The 24,397-nt window shown below is 41.9% G+C and overlaps 1 protein-coding gene across 2 annotated transcripts in view; it reads right to left on the bottom strand.

The window, feature by feature from the left end:
* Positions 1-9,180: 9,180 nt before the first annotated feature.
* The window catches only part of TET1 (tet methylcytosine dioxygenase 1), a 123,455-nt gene continuing 108,238 nt past the window's right edge, over positions 9,181-24,397 (bottom strand). For both annotated transcript variants that reach the window (XM_075000226.1, XM_075000227.1), the window contains one exon: positions 9,181-11,975. In XM_075000226.1, coding sequence (XP_074856327.1) covers positions 10,834-11,975 — 1,142 coding nt within the window. In that variant the 3' untranslated portion in view covers positions 9,181-10,833. The remainder of the gene's footprint in view (positions 11,976-24,397) is intronic.

Raw genomic sequence — 24,397 nt, 5'->3', positions numbered from 1 at the left:
AATTTCGAAGCGCCGCTGCCGCCCGCATGCTAATGAAGCGCTGAATATGCATTTCAGCGCTTCATTAGTAAACTTCGAAATGGCCATTTGCATGGCCATTTCGAAGTTTGGGGCACGTGTAGACGTAGCCTATGTGTGGGGTATAGAAAAAGACCACCCGTTGATTGCATGGTCAAATTTGAGGCTTGATTCTCCATCCTTTATACATTCTGGCTGTGTCTACACTAGCCAAAAACTTCGAAATGGCCATGCAAATGGCCATTTCGAAGTTTACTAATGATGCCCTGAAATACATATTCAGCACCTCATTAGCATGCGGGTGACCACGGCACTTTGAAATTGACGAGGCTCGTCGCTGCGCAGCTCGTCCAGAGGGGGCTCCTTTTCGAAAGGACCCCGCCTACTTCGAAGTCCCCTTATTCCCATCTGCTCATAGGAATAAGGTGACTTCAAAGTAGGCGGGGTCCTTTTGAAAAGGAGCCCTGTCTGGACGAGCTGCGCGGTGGTGAGCCACGTCAATTTCAAAGTGCCGCGGCCGCCCGCATGCTAATGAGGCACTGAATATGTATTTCAGTGCTTCATTAGTAAAGTTCGAAATGGCCATTTGCATGGCCATTTCGAAGTTTTTGGCTAGTGTAGACGTAGCATCTGTGTCATGTGTCAGTTTCATTCACTCCCACTTCAATGTCCTTTTGGTCTCCCAACAGAATGTTAAAGGTTCGTAATACATATGAGAAAAAAGCTCTTACCTTGTATCTTTTTAAAAAGCTTTTTTATGATCGCATCTGACAAGACACTAGAGTAAAACATCTAAAATGTTTATCAAACAATTTATGAAATATTCCACAATACAGTATTAAATGTTTTGTGGAAACAACTGTGATATCGATTAAGTGTCAAATGACTGACATCTATTCCAATGTGAAGCTACAACAGCTTTTTTCTTTTTTTAAAAATACAGTCAGTCTACTGCATGTGACATCTCTATATAGATTGTCAATTGTTTTCTACTTCGTAGCCAGAGAACACTTTGGCATCTATTTATAACAATACTGTACCCTTTGACTTTATGTGGAAGGATGTAATGGTGCACAACATGGGTAATATAACTACATTTTAAAATAACATTGTTAACCTGAAACAGTGATTGGATGTATGACTCAACATATAACATAGTTTACAGCCCACTCCTGCAGTAGTTGCAAATACATCATTGGGAGCTTTTAGCACTGTAGTACTAGACACCAATGAGCACCATGTCACTGTATCGACTTCACTTCATTTAAACTAAGATAGGAGTTCTGAATCACACAACGGAACTTGATATAGCAGCCTTCGCATAAAGCATCATGTTTAACAGAAAGAAGCAGAAAAGAGAAGACATTTGAGCTGGGTACAGCCACTCATCCTACTGTACATTTGAGTGTGTGTCTGTCTGTTGCTGTTAGTTCAAGAACTCCTTTTAAACCATAAGAATTATGGCCACCAGATTTGGCATGCAGCTTCCTCTTACCCTAACTTGAACCAAGGTCAGGATTTAGTTGTGCCTGGAAAGTGGGAAATGCCAGAAATCCCAGGATTTCCCAGAACATGGAAAGGGAAGACCACTGACCAGAGGGAGGCCATCTCAGATGCACCACAGGTGACAGCAAGCATAGGGAACAGAGTGACCACTGGGGGCAGCCAAAGCCGTACAACAGTGGCCACATGGAGAAAGGGCTCTCCACCCTGCCTGGAGAGGTAAGTGACTTTTTACCCCAATCGCCCCCTCCCCCCGTGTTCAGCCACAGCTCCATACTGCCCACTGCAACTGTCATACACCTCCCCACAAAGATGCGGAAGCTGGGATCTCCATCCTTGGTCTCCCCAAGCTCATGCTGGGGCTGGGAAAACCACTCCAGTTACAGGCCAGTCCCCCCATCCTCCATCTGTTCTCCCTGGGGCTGGAGAAAATAGTCCTGCCACGCCTGCTACTGTTGTGCCAGGCCCATGGATTTTTTTCTGCAGCCTCGGCCCCCAGGACCCACACTGCTGCTGTGCTGGTGCCAGGTAAAAAGCTGCAGACCCAGCCTCAGCTCTGGGTCACCCTCCACCACCACTGGACCAGGGCTTGGGAAAAAAGCTGTGCCCCCAGCTCAGCCTCCACATTCCTGCTGGGTGGGGGCCGGGGATAAAAGCCAGGGCTAAAGCTGCAGCTTTTTTTCCTGGCCCAGTGGGAGGTCGGGGACAAGGGAAGAAACCCTTACTTCACTTAAATACCTGAGCAACACTGGGTCAACTTGCTACTAAAACACAGAAGGAAAAAATGGCAAACACTCTTGTAGATGAGCTATGGTGAGCAAGAAAGGAAGGTTGCAATACTGAGTAGGATCTAATGTCATTTGTAGGCTAAAGCCATTTGTGACAGTGAGGAGAGGTGGGTGCATGGCAAGGCTGGAAGTTTTATACCCTTTTACAGAGTGCAGTTCCTGTTCAAGCCAAATCAGCCATGCTTGCTGCTACGGAGGAAATAATTAAAAAACAATGTGTAACTCCACTCCCCTTTGGACAGTATAATGCCAGTGATGGCACCAACTTTATCCAGTCCTTGAACTTCTCACTGGGACCATAGCTGATCCCTGCATACGGACAAACAGGAGGCAGAAAGAAGCACCTTCTTCCACTTACAAGTCTTTGTAGAGAAGGTCATAATCTTATCTGTTATGTCAGGATTTGAAGAGAGTAAATCATGCTGTAACTCGGAAGGACAAAATGTCAGAGATGCAGCAGTACAAGTAAAAACATGATATTCAGCTGTGGAGAGTTGAGACCAGGGACAGAGAAGAGGCCAATATTGGCAAAATGTACTTTGTTGGCTATGAATAGAGGGTCAGAAAGGTAGGCTGTAAAGTTTTTATAGAGAAATTTGAGAAATAAATGATCAGTTTCCAAGTAGATTTGAAGTTTGATAGTAGAGGTAAAGGGGTGGACTGATATGCCGCTTTCCTGGAGTGAAAAAGTAATTTCACTACAGCATACTCTTGCAAGGAGTCCAGAAAAGAACTAACAGGATGATAAAAAGGGATCTTTCAGAATTAAGACAGAAAATGAATATAGATTTTGAAAAAGTTACATTAACAATAAATTCTTGTAATGTTTCAGAGCTGTGCAGACAAAGCAGAGATGTGATAACAAAACTAAAGTTGGGGCAGAACTGACATATGCATTGCTACCCTTGGGAGCAAAGGTCTGTGTTAAAGAGAACGAGAACACTGGAATGCAGGAAATTATAAATCTTTACAGCTTTCAATAGCAGAAAGTTACAGCACCACCAAGCATTGACAGCCAAAATGAGCTAATGCAGTAGATGAACTCCAAAGGAATCAGAGCATGAACAGAGGGAGCTGATGACTTCAGTGTCATGTATACTGAACAGAAGTTAATGCCTATGGTTGACACTAGCAAATGAAATTTCTTCAAGGGAGAGGATACAGTATACAGCGAGAATCACTTTCACTAGTTAGGAGCAAAAAAAGCAGCACACAAATGACAATTTAATATTATACTCAAACTGAAACATTTAACTTAACTCCTCTAAAACATCAAAATATTTTAAAATTATAAACTTAACATGATGTGTATACTAACTTTGACTTATCAATAGAAAGAAAGAAGCAGTCTCTAATACAAAGAGAGGACAGAGTCTGATTTCAATCACGCATGTGTATACATGGAGTAACTACAATGACTTCAATACAGGTTGAACCTTTCTCGTCTGGCACCCTCAGGCCCTGACTGGTGCCAAACAAGAGAATTTGCTGAACCACAGGAGGTCAGTAAAGTCTAGCACGTTACCAACACTTTCACTGCTTACTGGGCTCTTAGAAAACATTTAGGGGTAAATTACAGCTAAACAGCACAGAACACTGAGAGCCAGGACTGGTGGCTAGAAACAAACTTTATGGGACCACAGGAAACATGGCCACACCCATGATAAGTTGTCTCTGGCTAACAAAACCATGCCGCATTATGGATGTTGACAGATGAGAGTTCCAGATTAGAAAGGTTCAATCTGCACAATTGTATTAGATGTACATGAGTGTATTAAATCAGAATCTGGCCCATGATATTTAGAAGTATTCCTAATCTGTATTTGTGCCTAATTAAATATTATTAAATTTTTTTGGTCCCTGGGATAGCCTCAAGTAATACACACCTCTCCTGTGTCAGAGTCGTAGGAGAACAGCAAATTCATATAGTTTTGCAGCAGAATAATTTAGTACCATATAAACACTAAAATGCAAAACAATCTGTTTAAAATATTAGGAAATCCCAGAAAACTCTGATCTGTGGTTTAATTTTCTATTCCACTAAAAATACTAAGCAGCCAAACTCTCGGTGGCTGTGTCTATATGGGCAACTTCTGTGGAAAGAACAGCCCTTTTGTTGACAAAACTCACCAAGCGTCTACACAGCTAAAGGGCTCTGTTGAGAGTTTGTCATCAAAACTCAGCTGTTCAATCAGCAGCATTATCCCTGTTCTGAATCAGGAATAGTGCCTCTATCAACAGTGTTTTGTCAACAGAGTGCCCATGTACACAACTCTGTCAGCAGAGAAGGCTTCTGGTTTCCCAGGCAGCTCTCTTTGCAGAGCTTCTCATCAGCCATTCTGTCGAGAAAGGGCAGGGCAGTCTGGCTGCTCACTGTCAACACACCAGATTGCTCTTTTGGGCTGCTTTTATGTGTAGATGCAATCTGTGGACAGCGGTACTGCTGAGGTTTCTCTGTCAACAGAGGCTGCCTGTGTAGACATAGCCAGAACTTTTTACACTGACCATGCTTCTAAGGTAAGATTAGAAAAGCAGAGACAGATATAAATGTGCCAGTTTTATATGCCTACTAAAAAAATCTTACATATTTAAGATTTGATATATCTAAATAAACAGTGGTGATATGCATATACAGTACCTAGGAAACCAAGAACTAGCTTTGGGAGCAACTCAAATCGTGGCTCACAAGCTGCATGTGGTTCTTCATATCTTGGTTTTTAACTCTTTAGGAGTTCATATATCTGATGGGTTCACCATTTGCTCTCTCTGGATCTGAGGCAGAGTAGTGATTATAGGAGTGCTCATTTCTCTGTCCAGGATATATGTATCCAGCAGATCAAAGTAAGAATGACCTCCCTTTTTCCAGAGGCCAATATAGGCTGAGGCAAAGAGAGTAGAGAAGAAATAAATTCCACAAGAGGAAGTGGAAGAATGGAATTAACATGATACATTAGTACACAGTAATATGATGTGATGACACATCCCAATCAAACAAATTATTATGGCACAGAGATTGCAAAGCAATGTGTGAATGTCATAACACAATTTTTTGTGTGATTCTCTGCACTTCACTTAGATGAGAAAATGGCCTTAGAGCTGTTACAGGCTGAACTGCCACTCGGTAAAATTAAAAAAACAAACAAACAACAGTCTCCAACAACAGTCTCCATATGTGGCTGGCCTGTTCCTCATCTATCATTTCACAAAGCATGATCAAGGGCTTCCATAGTGTGTTATACTTAGGCTGCCAATTCTGCCATAAATGAGAAATAAAACACGGCAACAAGTTTACTATGAGGACCAGCCACAAAGCTCTCACTACTGAAGAAATGCTATTTTAACTTTCACAGGCTGTGTCTACACTACAAAAATAACTTTGATATAAGTTGAGCATCTACACACACCCTACTTCAAAGTTAAACTTCAAAGTAGGCCACTACTGCATTCCTGGGAATGGAATTAGGCTTTCGAAGTTGGGCTCCGCTAACTTTGAGGTAAGGGAAAATGTGTGTAGACTCTCTGCTGGCTACTTCGAAGTAGTGCCTAACTTTGAAGTTAACTTCCAAGTTAGTTCCTAGTGTAGACACACCCACAGTGGAAGTGAAAGGCCTTTCATTTAATACTGTATGACTATCACAAATGTTGTTAAATGTAAGTAGTCTGCCAACAGGTATATAAGGTAATTTTTCAAATATTGTGAAGGACTACATGTCCATTCTACAAATAGCTCTGTGCAAATCTGAGAATAAATGAGACATTTTTGCAGCCTTTAAATGAGAAAGCATATTTTATCACTTAGACTGACCAGATAGCTGATTTCACACAGAGATTATTTTAGGAAGGATTATATTATTTAAGGAAGGATTGTGCCTGTATTATTTAAGGAAGGATTGTGCCTTCCTTACATTTTAAATATAAAATGCAAATAATTTTGTCAACATGCTTTCCTAAAAATTTTAATTTTAAACATATTAATATATGGGACCAAGTCCTACTCCATTTGCATAGCTCCACTAGTTGCAGTGGGGTTGTGTAGATATGAGAGTAGAACTTGACCCACTAAAGTTAGCACAATACTGTAATGGTGTTTGATAGGTTTTTAAAGGAGAAAACAATTGTCTGTTACTAGTATGCATTAAAAGGTTGCCATTTACCTAATAATCATACTATGTTACTTAAGATACTAGAATTACTTCCTATTTTAAATACAGGGACACATTCTGGTAGCTAAGCATGACTTTAATAGTAGCTGCTGTAAGTACAAAACGTTGACTTATAAAATCAGGATTATTTGCAGAAAGATATCAAATCTGAATTGTAGCTTATAAGCAATTAAGCCTTTTTTGAGTTTTGAACAGTATTATTTCAACTGAGAGCTGGTCATGTTAATAGATGGTCATACTCTGCATTACTATCTGTGGGTTCTAAACGTCTGATCCCAGCTTGGTACCTCATATTTTGGATCAGCACATGCAGAAGAACTGCAGTGGTGGTTCTGACCATTTCAATGGGAGTTATTGTACTACTACAACAGTGGCCCTGAGAGTCGAACAGAAGTGACATTCTCTCGAGAGCATCACTGCTTTCCCTCCAGAATGTGGGTACTGCAATGGTGCATGGTCTGTCAGAGGGAGGGTTAGTTATACTCCTGCTGGAAAAAAACAAAGGTTGCTATTGTGTTGGGACAATACTTGGTCGTATAGCGTGAGGTGATATAAAGTGAAGGGGGGAAAACAACCTATTACATCAGTTAAAAATTTGGAGCCCTACAGTGCTGTATATAGGCATAACATATACTGACATTACGCCTATGTCTAGATTGCAAGCTTCTGTCAGGAGCCTTCTGCTGACATCCCGGTCATCCTCGTTCCATGAAGAGGAAGGGGTGTATTGCGGGGTGTATGTGTATGGGCCAAACGTGTGGATGGGCCAAATGTCAGGAAAGCCTCGCTTAACAGAACTGTCAGCAGGAGATATGCAAATGTGTTGCACAATTTGCGTATCTTTTGCTGACAATTCTTGGCAATCTAGACATAGCCTGCAAGTTTGCTACAGATAAAGGGAAACATACAGTTTTGCTAGCTGTCTTGTCTTCAGGTGGTTTCTGACCAGGTTGGTCCGTTTGAAAGGAGCTTGCAGGAGATTATACCACATGACCAGGACAGCCCCTTCTGACCTTAAAAGTCTATGCATCTAGGTGAGTTAGCAGAAATCAAAGAGCAGTTATGTAGGATGGAAGGGAAAGAGTCAACTCCTAAACTGTGTAACTTACAAGAGGACAATATTGTCGCGACAGTCTTCTTCAGTACAACACTGATCTGTGGGAACAAGACTGATAAGTATTCTGAATGTTACAATAAAGAGCACACAGCTGTACATACAGTAAGTAGAGGTTTCTCATACTGCAGAATATTTACTAGGAAATATTGCTTTTCAGATCACAGACTGCTCAGTGCCACATCAGGAAATAAAACTTGGCCATCTAATTTACTTATGAAGTATGATTTATCAAAATGTTGTGTTAGAAACTTATTATATATTGGAAATGAAATACAATTTTGTTTGGACAGTATATTTTAACTATGTCAGTAGCCTTAATAAAACTCTCATGAGAGGTTTTCAGTATCTGTTATCATGGTTAAGACATACTGGTCGCCCTGTTGGACAGCTGAGTCCCTCTTGATAGTCAGCTAAGAAGTGCTTTGTAAATGACAATCACACTTAAAGATTAACCTATTCTGCTTCTTCCCAGCTTTCTGAGGAAGCTGCTGTCTTCTCGATTGTTTTTATCACTTGAATGGACTAATCACAGACAAGCCTAAAAGTCTGGAAGGATTCTAATGGAAGTTCCTGTATTAGCTATTTTAATATTTTTTGAATCTCTTATAGTCAGATTCACTGCCCTGAAACCCTTCCTTCTACATTTGAAATAAAAATGCTGGTATTTAGAAATAAATAATTCCTTCATTCTGTGCTATATGTGCATATTGCACAACGAAATCATTATGAAGCTATAATTTGTCTAAAGCTATCATTGATGCTTACGAGTAGCAAAGTAATCGTTTTGGTAGACAACTGACCATGATGTTAGACACAGATACTTAGTAATTATGTTGTTCGAGCAGCTGGGGCAACTTAGAATACTACTTTCTGTATACACAGCTGTAATTTTTATTATAGCTTAGCCTCATCGAAGTAGACAACTTTTAAAATGGAAATCTAAGGCACACAAAACACCATAATGATTTAATGTATATTGTACTTTATGTATTCAAGAAGCAGAAAACTGCTGATATAAAATGATGGTACAATATGCTCTTTTTATTATTTACAATCCTTTCATATCCTCTCTACTTGAGCTAATAGGCTTTAAAATCTGCAGCATATGGGATTTTCACAAATTTTATTTTGAGCTAGATAAAATACAAATAATGGGTTAAATCCCCATGTCCTTATGCCATCAAAACTCCTGTTGATTTCAACAGCTGGTCTACATAAGGATTTTAGATTTAGCCCAATATCATTACATAGTGATTGTAAATTTAGGCCTTGATCCCGCAAATACCAAATTAGCTGGAACAGCTCCCACATCAAAGTATTTTCAGAATTAGGGTTCTAGTCAACACTGTGTAAAAAATAAAATGCATATACTTTTTGTACCAAAACTGCAAATATCACAATTATCATAGAACTTTTCAAGAAATAAAGCACCTTGTCTAGGTATTAGATAAAGTGGATTTAAACATTTCAGATTATTTTTGTTACAGCACCACTACATTATAGTATTATCAAGTATATTATTGATATAAGTTCTCAAAAGAAAATACTAACCTCAGTTACATCTGTGGGTTACATACCCTGTGAGAACTTGTAGCTAAAATTAAGGTACAGCTTGATCCATAGGATCTGATCCCACAACCATTATGCACAAGAGTAGGCCTTACTTGAGAAATCTCACTGACTAACTGGACCGAGAAGGTGAATAAGACTTGCAGAACAAGATCCTTACTTAAATACCTTTTTCTTTTGGTAATTACGTGATGCAATAAATAAACAAACAGAAATGAAGAAGAGAGGACATTCGGGAAAAAAAAAGTGGGAGGGGAACTACAATATTTGTGACCGGAGTGTCTACTTTTCTGCGTTTAGCGAAATGTAACCACAATCCATTTGGTGATACACCAATTTTCCAACTGAAATGCAGAACATAAATCTAAATGTTTGGAACAAACAACTGTTCCCATGAAAAATACATAGATCATTGTTAAAAATTATGAAAATCATGTTCATTTAAAAAAAAAGTCAAACTGAAAAAGCATTCTTATTAGCTAGTAGGGAATATTTCGGAAGGAAATTATCAACTACAACTTGTTAAACATTACCAATTGAAAATGTCTCTCTTTTCTAACAATTTGTCATTTTTATAACTTCTTTCCAAACAGAGTAAGGCAACATTAGGGGTACTTCTAAAATCCCAAAATGATCCTACCCCCTGAGGCATTAGGAACATTTGGCTGTGTCACATAACTTGCAATGTTCTGGATGAGTGACACTAATGTGCTTATTGCTCAAATAAATCATAAATTTGTCTTAAAATTATTTAATTCCCAATAGCAACACATATTGACAAGATGTTTCTTCATTTCATATCCGTAAATAACTAAAAGTTTCTGCATTTTATAACTCCTTTGTTTATATGTAACATAAACTTCAATGGAAAAAGGGAAAGGCTAAAAACAATCACATAGGTTATTAGCATACTTATTGTAATTGTAACAATATGGAAATCTACACAGCAAGAACAAAATGATTCTTCTGTAGAGTATGCACAAATCTTAGACAATATGATCCTTACGCTATCCTACTTCAAGTTAATTTTAAAAATAGAAAGTGCTTTTAAAATATATATTTACAGCTTACAAACAACTTCCAGCCATCACTAGTGATTACTTCATTTATTACATAATGAAAAACTCTAGAGAGAAAATTTCAACAGTTCTCTTAAAAGGGTTATCTGCTAATTTGGACTTTTTAGCAATGACTGGAAGTTGTTGGAGCAATGGCACCATGAAGTAATAATTCAGCTTATTTTTACTGTTTGATGTGGTTAAGCACCAAGAGCTGTGTAGAGCTATCACTGGATAAGTTGATTTTACATCATAAAATGTGAATCACTTAAAATCCCTATAAATGACCTGTTCTGTAGTAAACAGATTTGATTTAAAGCACCAAAATATAACTTCCTAAAGGTAATAAACTGAATGATTCAATCAAGGTTAATAACCTAACCAAAATCTTTTTATAACATATTAAAACTATACATTTTTTTTGCTTAAAATGTGCTCAAGCACCACCAAATGTTAAAATATAAAGTCACAGTTTAAGATAAATCCCCATTTTTACCTCAGCCTTAAAATGGTTGAGATGAACAAATAGTAAACTACACATGACTCGGTTCTTTAACAGCACCTTAAAGAAATACTGTTTTAACACTGCACCAAGGCAAGGCATCAGCTACTAAAACCTATGCCCAATGATTATAGGGTCCTGCAACTCGAGTGAGGGCATAAGAAGACACTGTTATTACATTATCTTGAGTTACTGTTAATGCTCTGCGTGATGGAATTTGGTTGAATTCATTTTCTTCATAGAAAATCTCTCTGGTTTCACTGCTCTGCTTGGTTTTCTTACTGCCAGATTTTAGTTCGGTATTTTCAGTCCCTAAGCTTTCTGCTTCTTTTTCCTTCTCTTTTGCTCTCTCAGCCATCTTTGCCTCCCACATTGCTAGGCCATGTTTTGGCTCATTTAAATTTTTGTGTTGGTAGAAGACTAAAGAGATTCGTGTGGGATGGCTACGGTTTGGCTTCTTAATCGGAGTTGTGGCATGGAGTTCACGTCTCGCACATTCAATTAAGATAGAACCATGAGAAGGTGCTACAGCAACACCGCCAATATCATCGTCCAAAAAATTGTGCTCACTGTCTGACCAAATTTCATCAGCTTTTTCTTCAGTATCCATTGGTTCTGCCAGCACATTTCTTTGCTTTTCATCAATACCTTTGGAATCGCAAATCTGTTCTTTCTGAGAAGTATCTTTTTCTGCTGGACGGTTATGAGACATGTTAGCATCATTTCTGGTTACGTCCTCTGCTGAAGAGTTTAATTGTACTGACCTATCCCAAGTGTTGATTGACGAGGAAGGAGCATTTTCTAATTCAAGACAACAATTTTGCTTGTCATCTTCTTGGTGTTCAAGTATACCGTGCAAGGGGTCTTTCAGGTTTGGGTGGTCTGGAACAGAAACATCCGGAAGAATTGGTGGCACACCATTCCTTTTTTCATTCAGCAAAATTCCAGTATAATCTTTGACTGACACATCAAAATTCTTATATTTAATATAAGGTGTCACATGAGGTTGCTTACTACTGCATTCGAAATACCCGTAGGGAACTGAAAAATCTTGTTGAATATCAGTCACTGCTGTTATACTAGGCTTATGTGTTAATGAAGAATAAGGATGTAAACTATCCACCTTAAAAGGGGAGGAAGCAGTATACTGTTTTAATACAGAGCAATTTGTAGTAGCATTTGAAGCATTTTTCATGGCATAAATGTGATCTGAAGGCTCCATCTTTATTCCAGGTTTCATGGCATCTGTTTTGTTTCCTAAATTAAAAAAAAAAAAAGAAAGCATACCAAATGTAAGTATCTTTTCCTTATTCATTTATTCAAAATACAATTATTATAATGTTTCCCACTTGTTCTATAATTTGGAAGATATGGACAGTGACTGCATTTTTCAAAATGATCAAATTCATGTCATTGGGACTATTTGTATGACTTAAGACACACATGAATATTTGCTGAATTAGGGTCTTAATCTCTTATTAACAGACTGGCTAATACTGGTATATAAAACAGAAAACCTGCATGAAAATCTTACCTAAAAGGTTTTATTAATCTCTTTCTGAAAAATATTCTTTTACCAAATAAACACCATATGTAGAACTATCATATTCAGAGATTCCTTAAACTCCAAGAAAATGTTTATTGTAGCTTCTTTGTAATTTAATACAAAACCAAAAATCTCCCTCCATTGTAATAACTGTGCTTAATTAAATAACACATTATTATTCACACAGTTCAATGGATTAATCTGAAGATATGCATCAGGTAAATTCCTTTTGTAGAGTTGCAACAACTCTTGTCTTCTCTTTGCTTGCCAAACACTAGAATGGTTCCAAATTTTGTGTGAAATGTATTTGGCTCAATTTTTGTCAGTTCTCCAGTCATAACTAGTCTTTCTTGACCTCCTGCAAATCTGTGCCCTCCTCAGATGGCTTGTTCTTGTAATAAATAAGAGTTTGGTCGAAGGCCACTGAAGTAATAGGAAAGACTCCTATTATGCTTTGATGGGATTATTGATCAGGAGCTGGAATTGCTGACAAACTAGCAAGCCAGAGAGAATTCTTGAACTTTTTCACTTAAGATGGGTTCTCAATGGTTACAGTTACACTAGAAGCATTTGTCAACAGAAGATATTGTCGAAAGAAATCTTGACAGAACCTCTGTTGACAGACAGCTGCCACCCACCCACCCACCTTGCTCTGTCAACAGAGAACTGCCAGACTGCACTGCCCTCTGGTGACTGAAATTGGAATTAGCAACAAGAAGTCCTGTGGCACCTTATAGACTAACAGATATTTTCAGAGCTTAAGCTTTCGTGGGCAAGACTCGCTTCATCAGATGCATGAGTCTTTGCCCACGGAAGTTTATGCTCCAAAGTATCTGTTAGTCTATAAGGTGCCAAAGGATTTTGTCTTCAATGACACCGGAAGCCCTCTCTGTCAACAGAAATGCCTACACTGCACTTATTCCTCAAATTTTGAAGGGATAACACTGTTGAGCCAAAGGCTGAGTTCTGCTGAGACACTGTCAACAGAATGCTTTGTGCGTGCAGACGCTCCCTGAGTTATGTCGACAGAAGGCCCCTTCTGTTGACAAAATTCTCTAGTGTAGACACAGCCAGTAAGTTTCTGCTCTTCTCCATAAATATCTTTTGATATGCTTTTTTGTGTGTGGACGTGATCTTTCAACAAAGTTGTTTTGGAATATCTCTTCTGGAGGAACTTCTTCTGAAGGATCACTGAAGGATCACTGCTTTTAATCAAAAAGATCATGTACGAAACACAATTTCCAAGATCACAAAGAAGACACAAGCAAAAGATACACAATATGGAAAATGTTTTCACACTAAAGCCATTCCTTTGTGCTGGTAATCCCATATAATAAATCAATATTCTCAACCCAGCGCTCCATCTGTTTGGCTTTGTCAGCAATGACTTCACCAGATTTGGATTTCAGAGGTGCCATCTTGTTCTGGGTGAGTCCTAATGCCTTCCTCATACCCTCGTACATTCCTCTGAGGTTACCAAAGTCGGCACAGGTCTGGATGTTGCTGCATAGCTGGAGCCAGTGGTTGTTGGCACAGCGCCTGGCTGTCTGCTGTACTGTTCTTCTGGCCTCTCTAAGTGCTTCCTGGGTACTCTGGCTCGGTGAGCGTTTGTACTCCAGGAGTGCAGCGCGCTTCTTTTCAATGACTGGAATCATCTCATCAGAGTTAGCTTCGAACCAGTCGTTCGTGTTTCTAGCTCTTCTTCCAAACACCGACAAGGCCGTGTTGTAAACTGTATCCCTCAGATGTTGCCATTTGGATGTCGCATAGGCACCCCCAGGGCCACTGCGCAGATTTTCCTGGAGGGTCTCTCTGAACTTTTCAGCTTTCTCCGAGTTTGCCATCTTTCTGGCATCAATGAGGGGCCTTCCAGCAGGTTTAGAGCGGTACAGCTTCTTGGGTCTCAGCTTGAGCTTGGAGCAAACTAGCGAGTGATCTGTATCACAGTCAGCACTATGATAGCTGCGTGTCAGGAGGACGTTTTTGAGGTTGTTACGCCTAGTGATGACCACATCTAGTTGATGCCAGTGCTTCGAGTGTGGGTGTCTCCACGACACTCTGTGCTGTGGCTTCATTTGGAAGAACGTGTTTGTGATGCACAGATTGTGGTGCGTGCACAGTTCAAGGAGACGCTGTCCATTGTCATTCATTTTTCCCACACCAAAGTGTCCTAAGCAGGAAGGCCATGAGGCCCAATCAGCTCCAACTCTTGCATTGAAGTCACCCAAGATGTACAGTTGTTCACGAGCAGGTATTTGCGCTACACCAGCTCTAAGCACGTCATAGAACTTGTCTTTTACTTCTGGTGTGGCGTACAGGGTTGGAGCATAAGTGCTGATCAGGTGGACGGGACCAGCGCAAGCATCGACAGCATTGCAGCAGGAAAGGCCCCTGGTCAGGATGGTATACCATCAGAGGTAATCAAATGTGCCGCAGACACACTCCTGGAACTCCTACATGAGCTACTGTGCCTGTGCTGGAAAGAGGGTGAGGTTCCACAGGATATGCGTGACGCTAACATTGTAACGTTGTAAAAGAACAAAGGAGACAGAAGCGACTGCAACAACTACCGTGGAATCTCCCTCCTAAGCGTCACTGGTAAACTGTTCGCTCGCATCATCCTTGGCAGACTCCAGAAGATTGCTGAGAGGGTGCACCCCGAATCGCAGTGCGGATTCCGTGCAGAGAGGTCTACCGTTGACATGGTCTTCTCTCTAAGGCAGCTGCAGGAGAAGTGCAGGGAGCAGAGAAAGCCACTCTACATAGCCTTCATCGACCTGACCAAGGCCTTTGACTTGGTCAGCAGGGATGGTCTGTTCAAACTGCTCCACAAGATAGGCTGTCCTCCACGGTTACTCAAGATGATCCAATCATTCCACAAAGACATGAGAGGAACCATCCAATATGACGGCGCATTATCGGATGCTTTCAGAATCAGGAGCGGAGTCAAACAAGGATGCGTGCTTGCTCCAACATTGTTCGGGATCTCCTTCGCACTCCTCCTGAAGCATGCCTTTGGATCCTCAACAAAGGGCATCTTGCTGCACACAAGATCTGATGGGAAACTGTTTAACCTTGCAAGGCTGAAAGCTAAGTCTAAGGTGCGAGAAGTCCTCATCAGAGACATGCTGTTAGCAGACGATGCTGCTGTAGTGTCTCACACAGAAGACCAGCTTCAAAAACTGCTGGATCGGTTCTCCAAAGCGTGCAAGGACTTTGGGCTTACCATCAGCCTAAAGAAGACAAACGTACTTGGTCAGGATGTTGCTGAATCCCCATCAATCAGCACTGACAACTATACGTTAGAGGTCGTCCACGAGTTCGTTTACCTCGGATCCACCATCACTGACACCCTGTCGTTGGACACTGAGCTAAATAGGAGGATCGGAAAAGCGGCCACAACTCTGTCCAGACTCAGCAAGAGAGTGTGGAATAACAACAAGCTGTACACTCACACCAAAATGCAAGTCTACAGAGCTTGCATCCTCAGCACCCTCCTTTATGGCAGAGAGACTTGGACCCTGTATGCCCACCAGGAAGAGAGGCTGAACGTCTTCCACTTGCGCTGCCACAGGCGCATCCTTGGAATATCATGGAAGGACAGAGTGACCAACACCGCCGTCCTTGAGCAAGCTGGAATCCCAACCATGCAGACCCTCCTCAGGCAGCGTCAACTCCGCTGGCTTGGCCACGTCCACAGGATGAATGATGGAAGGATTCCAAAAGACATCCTGTATGGTGAGCTAGCCTCTGGCAAAAGACCTCCCGGATGCCCCCAGTTGTGCTACAAAGATGTCTGCGAGGGAGACATCGAGCTGGACAACTGGGAAGAACTAGCAGATGACCGCAGCAGATGGAGGCAGGGGTTACACAAGGGCCTTCAGAAGGGCGAGATGAAGATCAGACAGCTAGCAGAGGAGAAGCGAGCACACAAAAAGCACAATAAGGACTTGCCAGACACCCACTACATCTGCAAGAGATGCAGCAAGGACTGTCACTCTCGTGTGGGTCTTCATAGTCACAATAGACGCTGTAAATGAAGTCCTCAATTGAAACTTTAAAGGGCACGATCCATAGTCTATGCAGACTTAAGGATGCCTACTACTACCTACTAAGTCAATATTCATTTACATAGTAATATCTCTACAACAGTGATTTATATGCAATATATCTATGTTCTCATGAGTCAACTGTTCATCTGCAAAGGGCAATTAAGCTGGGTTCATTATTTATTTATTTACTCAAATGTATTTTTAAATGCCAGTATTGCTTTAGTAGGTTGCAGAAAGAATAAAATATTTCAATTAAAAGAGAAAAATCCTGGATGCAATAATTTGTGCAAACAAATTGACTCCAAGTCACAGAAAATAAATTCTCTATTAAAAAATCCACTATAAAACTGAAACATACCAAAACAGATAGCAAATATCCCTCAAGTTACCTGGTTAAAAAAGCTCAGGAAAAGAGATTGGCCTTGTAGATGAGCTAAAGTTCAAAACATTCAGTTTCAGTCCAAGCAGTAGGGGTGGCGAATATATCCAGTATTCTTTTACATGACAAATTATATTGTAGCTTCATTCTGCTTTCAGCTGGCTAAGGCTGAATATCTAGTAGCAATTAAGTGAAAGAGCAATATTAACCAGCTTCCCAAGTCTGTAGCTGGCTGACTTCCATTCTCTGGATCCTTTGATTAATCACTTCCCACTTCTTTTCAATTTTTCTCTAGCCTTGATTCTAATGACATATTACTCCCTTGGAGCCCAATTAAACAGCGTGATCAAATTGCTTTGTTGTTGCTCCAGCAGTGTACAGGATCCTACAACCACCTACTTGTGTTTCTGAAGCTTCAGTGGCATAGCAAGGCTGTTGGGGATGCTAAATCTAGCCCTGCACAGCCACTGGCACAGGAGGTGGGAACCAGCAGCAAGTAGGCATAAGTTTGAACAGCCTTCACAGAACTCTAGTGTGCATCACAAACCAGCTCAGTCCCAAATCAAAACAGAAAAGTTTAATGGTTGCTTAAAGCTCACTTTGCCCTTCCCCATTTCCTCACCATTTTACTGCTCTTTGCACAGCTCATCTGGAATCTAGCCCTTTATTTTTATAGGCAAATGATAGTCTAAAGTGGAAATGGAACTCCTTTGCTATGTAACCATAATTTGATTAAATTCTTCTTTAATAATATTTTCATATAGTTTTCCTAATATCAAAAGTGGACAAATTTGGACTTACACAGCTATCGTTAACACAGCTGAATGTCTTTGAAGATATCGCGGTCAGAGAAAAATAGGAGATTTACAGGATTAATAACTTAGACGTCAAAAAGTATTTGAGAAACAGTTCATTTCTGAGGTGTACCGTACAATGAAAAATCAGAAAACTGGCAACAGGGTACCAGAGAGAAAAAGCAGTTGTAGTGACTACAAGTGTGGTGATACTTCAATGTTCGGAGGATGTTTTTTTGTTCTTAACATTTAAATGATCTGTGAGATCACAAAAATAAGATCACACTTGTGAACAAAACTAAAATTGGAGACTGTGTTAATAAGGTAAAAGATAACCATGTTCCAAAGGATTTGTATTTCCTAGGCAGCAGGGCCAACAGATGCCTAACACAGTTAAAAGTTACTAAAGTCTAAATCCAAACTACCTACTAAGTAACCAGTGAAATAACCCAACAAACTCATCAGGAAAAGATCGAACACGTATAATAAAATCTTTCTGGGAAAGGGGTGTAATTTTTAGTGCCAGGCTTTCAGGGACTCTCTCATTTTTTTATGAACACAGAAATTAGCACACTAGCAATTTATTTAGTTCCATAGCCTGTTCCTGCTAGTAGCAACTGCCTGATGGGGGAAAGGACAATGAAAATAACTTCTAACAGGTTATTCTAAAATTCTCTGCCTTGTGAGGAGGAGGATTTCATTCTAACCCCTGTATTATCTTCTATCAGTTGTCAAACACGCATGTCCTGATATAAGAGTTTATATCTTTTAAATAAAATCCTTATCTCATTCTCTAGATCAGTTTTTAATCCTTTAAAATTGACAAGGATTTTGTCTTCAATGACACCATGAAACAAGGAGTTCCAGAAGTTTACAATACATTATGTAAATGAGTATTTCTTTTTATTAGTTTTGAACTTGGTACTTTCAATTTAATTAAATGTTCCTCTTTTCTTGTATTATGAGAAACAACGGAAAGGAGCACCTGAACTGCTTGCTTTGTAACCTTCATTATTTTGTCTAGCTCTTGTTGGCTACGTCTACACTAGCCCCGAACTTCAAAATGGCCACGCAAATGGCCATTTCGAAGTTTACTAATGAAGCGCTGAAATGCATATTCAGCGCTTCATTAGCATGCGGGCGGCCGCAGCACTTCAAAATTGACACGTCTCGCCGCCGATGGGAATAAGGGGACTTCGAAGTAGGCGGGGTCCTTTCGAAAGGAGCCCCGTCGGGATTTGCAGTACTCTTCTGCCAAGCTAAGCTTCTGTGGAGGACGGAAAGTCTACTTTTTAGTATCTAATAAAAGTTTTCACAGTGACCACATTGCTAGCTTACAGATCTCTGTGGTGCAAGCACAACCTTTTTCTGCCCACAAGGTCACCACAGATCTTGAGGAGCATTCCTTGATGCTGTCAGATAAAGGAGCACCTGACACCTAGTATAACCCTAGGTCACAAAGATTGATTCATCTGGCTACAGTCAGCTTGGTTACCCTGTTCCCTTAGCACTTTGGATGAAAGGAGACAAACAAGGTATGCAATCTCCTTCTCAATTCAAAGGCTATGTCTACACTACATTATAACATGCAATTTAAGGCAGTTAACTCAATTTTACGATGTCACTGTCTTTACTGTGAATATCATTAGTTCAACTGTAGGCAGTGTGGAACGCCACTCGACATAGCGTTGAGTTTGAATTTAAAAGTTCAAATTAAGGCTAGCGTGGAATTAAGGCTAGTTCGAATTAAGGCTAGTCTTTTAATAAACTATTAGCCTCCAGAGGTGTCCCATATGTATCCCACAATGCCCACAGTTCTCTGCTCTGGCTGCTTCCATCTCTGTGGATCTCCAGGTATTCAGGAATTAGGTAACAGGAAGCCCATGAATTTGAATTTGGCACCAGGAAGCCTATGACTTGTATAAGAGGCTAAGAAACTTGCTTCTTTCTTTGCTATCAGTACTGTGAGAGTATCTACCCATTAAAAATAGCCCCAACACGGAGTCCATGATTCTGTCTCTACCTCTACAAGCTGGGGACTTGGATTTTTTTCAGTGCTGGCACTAACCCTACCCCACTGCACCACATGGCAGCTAAGCTGTTGGTGGGGATCGTGCTTGTATGAGAGGCCGAGAAACATTTTTTTGCAGTTTACATTTGTGCAGGTCTCCCCTCCTCCCTAACAGGCGCCATGCAGTTGGGGTCTTTCCCATGTCCAACCACATCACATGGCTAGCCCTTGACTCAATAAAAGGACATGCCTGCTGTTCAGTGTGGACCAGGCTGCCAGGCAGCACCACGTCCTGACTTGTGCGTGCTGAGGGCTCTAAAGGCAAGAAAGACTTTTGGGGGCTTAGTGCCGCCCAGGGAAAGTCTCCCCCTGCGGCTAAGATTTTGGGGGGGTTTGCTGCTGCTGGGAGGGAAGTCTCTTGCAGCGGCTAAGATTTTCAGGGGCTTGCACAACCCCCCGAGCAACACTGAAGGGACCAGTTGAACTGGCCCTTCATCCTCTGATCCCCCCGACTCTGCCCCCTGTGGGATAAGGGGAGCTGGCCCCCCCACCTGAGCAACATTGCTTGCTGAGATTTAGAGATCTCCATCCCCCGTATTAGACAACTCTTGTGTAGTGTAGTGGGAAGCCAAAAATCTTTTTCTTAACCCTTTCTATCCTTCTCTTTCTTCAAGCTTTGGCAAATTCCTTATCAAATGGCCCCCTTAAGATAGGGAGAAGTGGCGGGAGGGCCAGTTGGGAAGACAGACACCTGCTGCTTTTTGTAAAATCTTTGATAATTCAGTTATAAAAAGCAATTCAGTTATAGAAGCAAGAGATTTCAGTTAATTTGGCGATCTTTGTTGATGCCCTACTTTTCCTTCTTTCTTTCTGGAAAAATGGCTGTTTGATTTCCTTGGGAAGCGAATGAGGACATTGCAATGTGGTAAGATGACATCACACACCCACAACCACTTGTGGGGCATTTTTCCCCCCCATGCTGCACCACTGAATACACCCAGAATACTATGGGGCTGAGGGAACTGTGGGGTCAGGTTCCCACTGCTGCAACATTCAATGTTTGGTGATTTAGTGTGGCAGCAATACGTCAACTTTGTGCGGAATTTGTGGAGAGATGAGGATACTCAAATTCGAATTTGCAAAGCCTAGCATTATAATATCAATTTTAATACATTTGAATTTATGTCGTGGTGTAGATGTAGCCAAATTGCTTGAGGCAGATCTTTAGTGCTCTTTGAAATTCTGAAGTGTGCCACAGCTACTCTGTTGGATGTTCTAGCTTTAGACAGAATAAAGGAAAGATGAGATCCACTGAGGTACTGAAACATTAATTCACTACGGTCCTGAAGGATTCTGGGATTCCTAGCTCCATCTTGTCATTGTGGAAAACAGTGCTGGTTCTACAAGGTTAGTGACAAGGTGGGTAAGGTAGTATCTTTTATTAGGCCAACTTCTATTGGTAAGAAAGGCAAAGTTCTGCGTATAAACAGAGCTCTTCTTCAGCCACACGCATGGGACCAATACAGCTTTCACAACAATGCATAGTTCAGTAACTCGCCTAGTAGACAGGACGGTGACTAGAAAACAGGCTGTGATGAGTAGGTTTAATGGAGATATTGAAGGAACTGCATCAACAGGATAAACAGTAGGTCCCACTTAGGAAAGTCTGGTCTGGCTGCAGGTTTTGCTAGTCTGCTCTGAGAAATAAGTGAGGTTTTTCTGCCAAAGAACCAGGGGATCTCACAAATAGGATGGTACTTACAGCTGATACCTAGAACAGTAGGGAGAAGTCCCTTGTCTCTGCCTTCTTGAGGAAAGTCCAGGATACCAGGATCCTTGGGATATGTGTTGGTTTCTTGACACCATGAATTAAACCTAGTCCAAATGGAGGAGTGGACCTTTAGTGTTGAAGCTTGTCTGGAGGAGTGCAGAATTCCAATCATGTGGAAGAATAAAAAAATGGTTACTTACCTTTATAAGAGTTTGAGATGTGTTGCTCATATATATTCAATTTAGGTGTGTGCGCACTATGTGTATGACAGCCGGAAAGTTTTGTCTATGCTGCTACCCTTTGGGTCAGTTGTGGAAGTCTCTGGCCTCCCCTGGAGTGGTACTGGTGTGGAGCCCTAAATATGACCCTGCTGACCTGACTGCCCTTCAGTTCCTTCTTGATGGCTACTCTGACAGTGGAGGAGGAGGTGGGGTATCGAACAGATATGAGCACATCTCAAAGAACAACAGTTACAAAGGAGGGTAACTGTATTTTCTTCTTTCAGTGCTTGCCCTTAGCTATTCAAATTCGGTCATTCATAAGCCAAACCCAGGAGGAGAGGTCAGAGTAAACATGTGGCTGACTCAAGGACAGCAGCTGCCAGTGCTGCATTCCATCTAGACTGCTGTACAATAGCATACTGCAGGGTTTCCCAAACTTTACATAGTTGGAACCTGTTTTTCAGTACATCTTTTTGTGGCCCAAAAATATAAATGCATATAAAAAATGAAAAACGAATAAATCTTCACTGTTTATTATTTATTCACAATAATTATAGTACGTAGTGATAATCTGTATACAGTAAATCCTTATTTTATGCGGCTTCACATTCATGCTACTTGCATTAACACGAGTTTTGCACAATGTGAAGCTGCTAGACTGTTAGCCTGCCTAGCTTCCCACAGCTGCAGGCAGCCAGGGAAAGTTAAGAGTCCCTTCCCCTGACCTCCCAGAGGAGTACTAGGCACCACTCTGGGAAGTAGGGGGAAGGCTTTTAGCTCTCCTAGCTGCCTGCTGCTGCAGGCAGCCAGGTGAGCTAAAACCCCCTTCCCAGAACAGCGCAACTAAACTCCCTGCCAGTTCAACCCCCTCAACTCCTCCACACCCATGGCCCCAGCTCATCCTGCCCACGTGCACCACCTCAACTCCCCCAGCGGGGGAACTCCAGCTGCACGACTGGGGCTCCCCTCCAACCCCATGCACACCCAGGCCCCAACCCCGCCGCCCACCTGGCCCCAGCTCACCCCACCATGTGCACCAGTTCAACCCCCACCCCCACCCCCCACCTCAACACTCCCCCGCTGGCCCAGCTCACCCCCCGGTTGCACAGGGTTCCAGCTCCCTGCTATGGGTGCTCCCAGCCTGGAGTCCCAGGGAAGCAGCGACTGTGGGCACTCCGGGCCCTCAAAAAGTGGTGGCCACATATGCTCCAGGCCCTGGAGCCCCAGAGAAGCAATGGCCGTGGGTGCCCCACCCCCACTCCCAGGGCCCCACCCCCACTCCGCAAGCCCTCCCCAACTTAGGTGAAATTCAAGGTACACGAGGGTTGCACTGCAACCCTAGCGTACCTTGAAGGATTACTGTATTTTCTAAGGATCAGGTATTTTTTTTTCCCCCAAGGACTGGTACTGGGCTGCAGACCACACTTTAAGAAATGCTGGCACAGTACAATGTAAAGGTATGTACAAAGAACCATATTGCAGATTGACAGATTTTCTGTAGCGGTATCTGAAGAGGCCTGAGCTCATGTAGAATGGGCCATAATAGGTGTCGTGTTAACCTTAGCAAGGTCGTAATACATCTCTATACAGGGTGTCATCCATGAAGAGATGCACTGCGATGTAACCAGGAGCACTTTCACACAATCAGCAATAGCCACGAAGAGCTGCAAGGTCTTGCAGAAGGGCTTGGTCCTTTCAATGTAGAAGGCAAGCACCCACCTCACATTGAGTGAATGCAGTTGCTGCTCCAGGAGGAAGCTATGAGGTTTAGGATAGAACACGGGAAGAAAAATGTCCTGGCCAGTATGAAAGGCAGAGACCACTTTCAGAAGGAAAGCTGGGTGAGGGTGGACTTGAACCTTGTCCTTATGGAACATCATGTAAAGGGGATCCAACATGAGGGCCCAGAGCTCAGACACCACTTGGCAGAAGTGACAGCCACCAGGAAGGCCACTTTCCAAGAGACGTAAAGCAGGGAACATGTAGCCAAAAGTCTGTAGGGGTGAGAGGGAACCACAAGCCTCTGGAGTTCCAGGTTAAGTACTGAAGCAGGTCCATGCCCTTGAGAACGTGCTCCATCGTGCAGTGCATGAAAATAGAATGCCTGCTGTCCCCTTGGTGAAAGGCCGAGATGGCTACCAAAGGGACCTTGAGGGAAGAAGCAGCAAAACCTTACTGCTTCAGGGAAACAACATAAACCAATGTCTGTTGGACAGAAGCAGACACAGGTATGAGGTCATGCTGACGACAGCAGCAGAAGTGTGACCACTTAGTCAAGTACAAGCTTGTGGCTGCTGAAGAGGACATACTGCACTTGTTGTGAGCAGGACTGTTCACCAGGGTTTAACCACAAAGCTGCCATGCCATGAGGTGAAGGGAGAGAAGTTACTTATATATTAGAACTGGAAGGGACCTTCAGAGGTCATTGAGTCCAGTCTCATGCCCTCTCAACAGGGCCTATCACCAGCCCTGACATATTTTATCTATTTGCTGCAGACCCCTAAATAGCCCCCTTAAGGATGGAACTCACAACTGTGGATTTAGCAGGCCAAAGCTCAAACCACTGAGCTATCCCACCTCCGACAGTGTTGAGAAGATTCTTTCTTCAGCACCAGGCCTGGGGATGAAGACAGCACGGTGCACCAAAGAACCTGGTTCAGGCTCCTGCTGTGGCAGCTGCAGTGCTGACTTCAGGGGAGCTGACAGAAACAAAAGTCAGATACTTTGTGATTCTGGGGCTTAAAAGCCTTACAAAGCCAGCACTTATCAGCTGGAAGAGCTTCTCCCAAACAACCAAGACAGAAGTTGTGGAGATCCTTGTTGGCATAGACTTCAAGCAGGAGCTACAATGCTTGAAGCCCTGGCACTTTTTCATGCCAAGTGGGAGAGAAGAGAGACCCTGCTC

Source organism: Carettochelys insculpta, chromosome 7 (assembly GCF_033958435.1).
Source record: "Carettochelys insculpta isolate YL-2023 chromosome 7, ASM3395843v1, whole genome shotgun sequence".
In the NCBI taxonomy this organism is placed as follows: domain Eukaryota; kingdom Metazoa; phylum Chordata; order Testudines; family Carettochelyidae; genus Carettochelys; species Carettochelys insculpta.
This window is presented reverse-complemented; position numbering and strand designations above follow the sequence as displayed.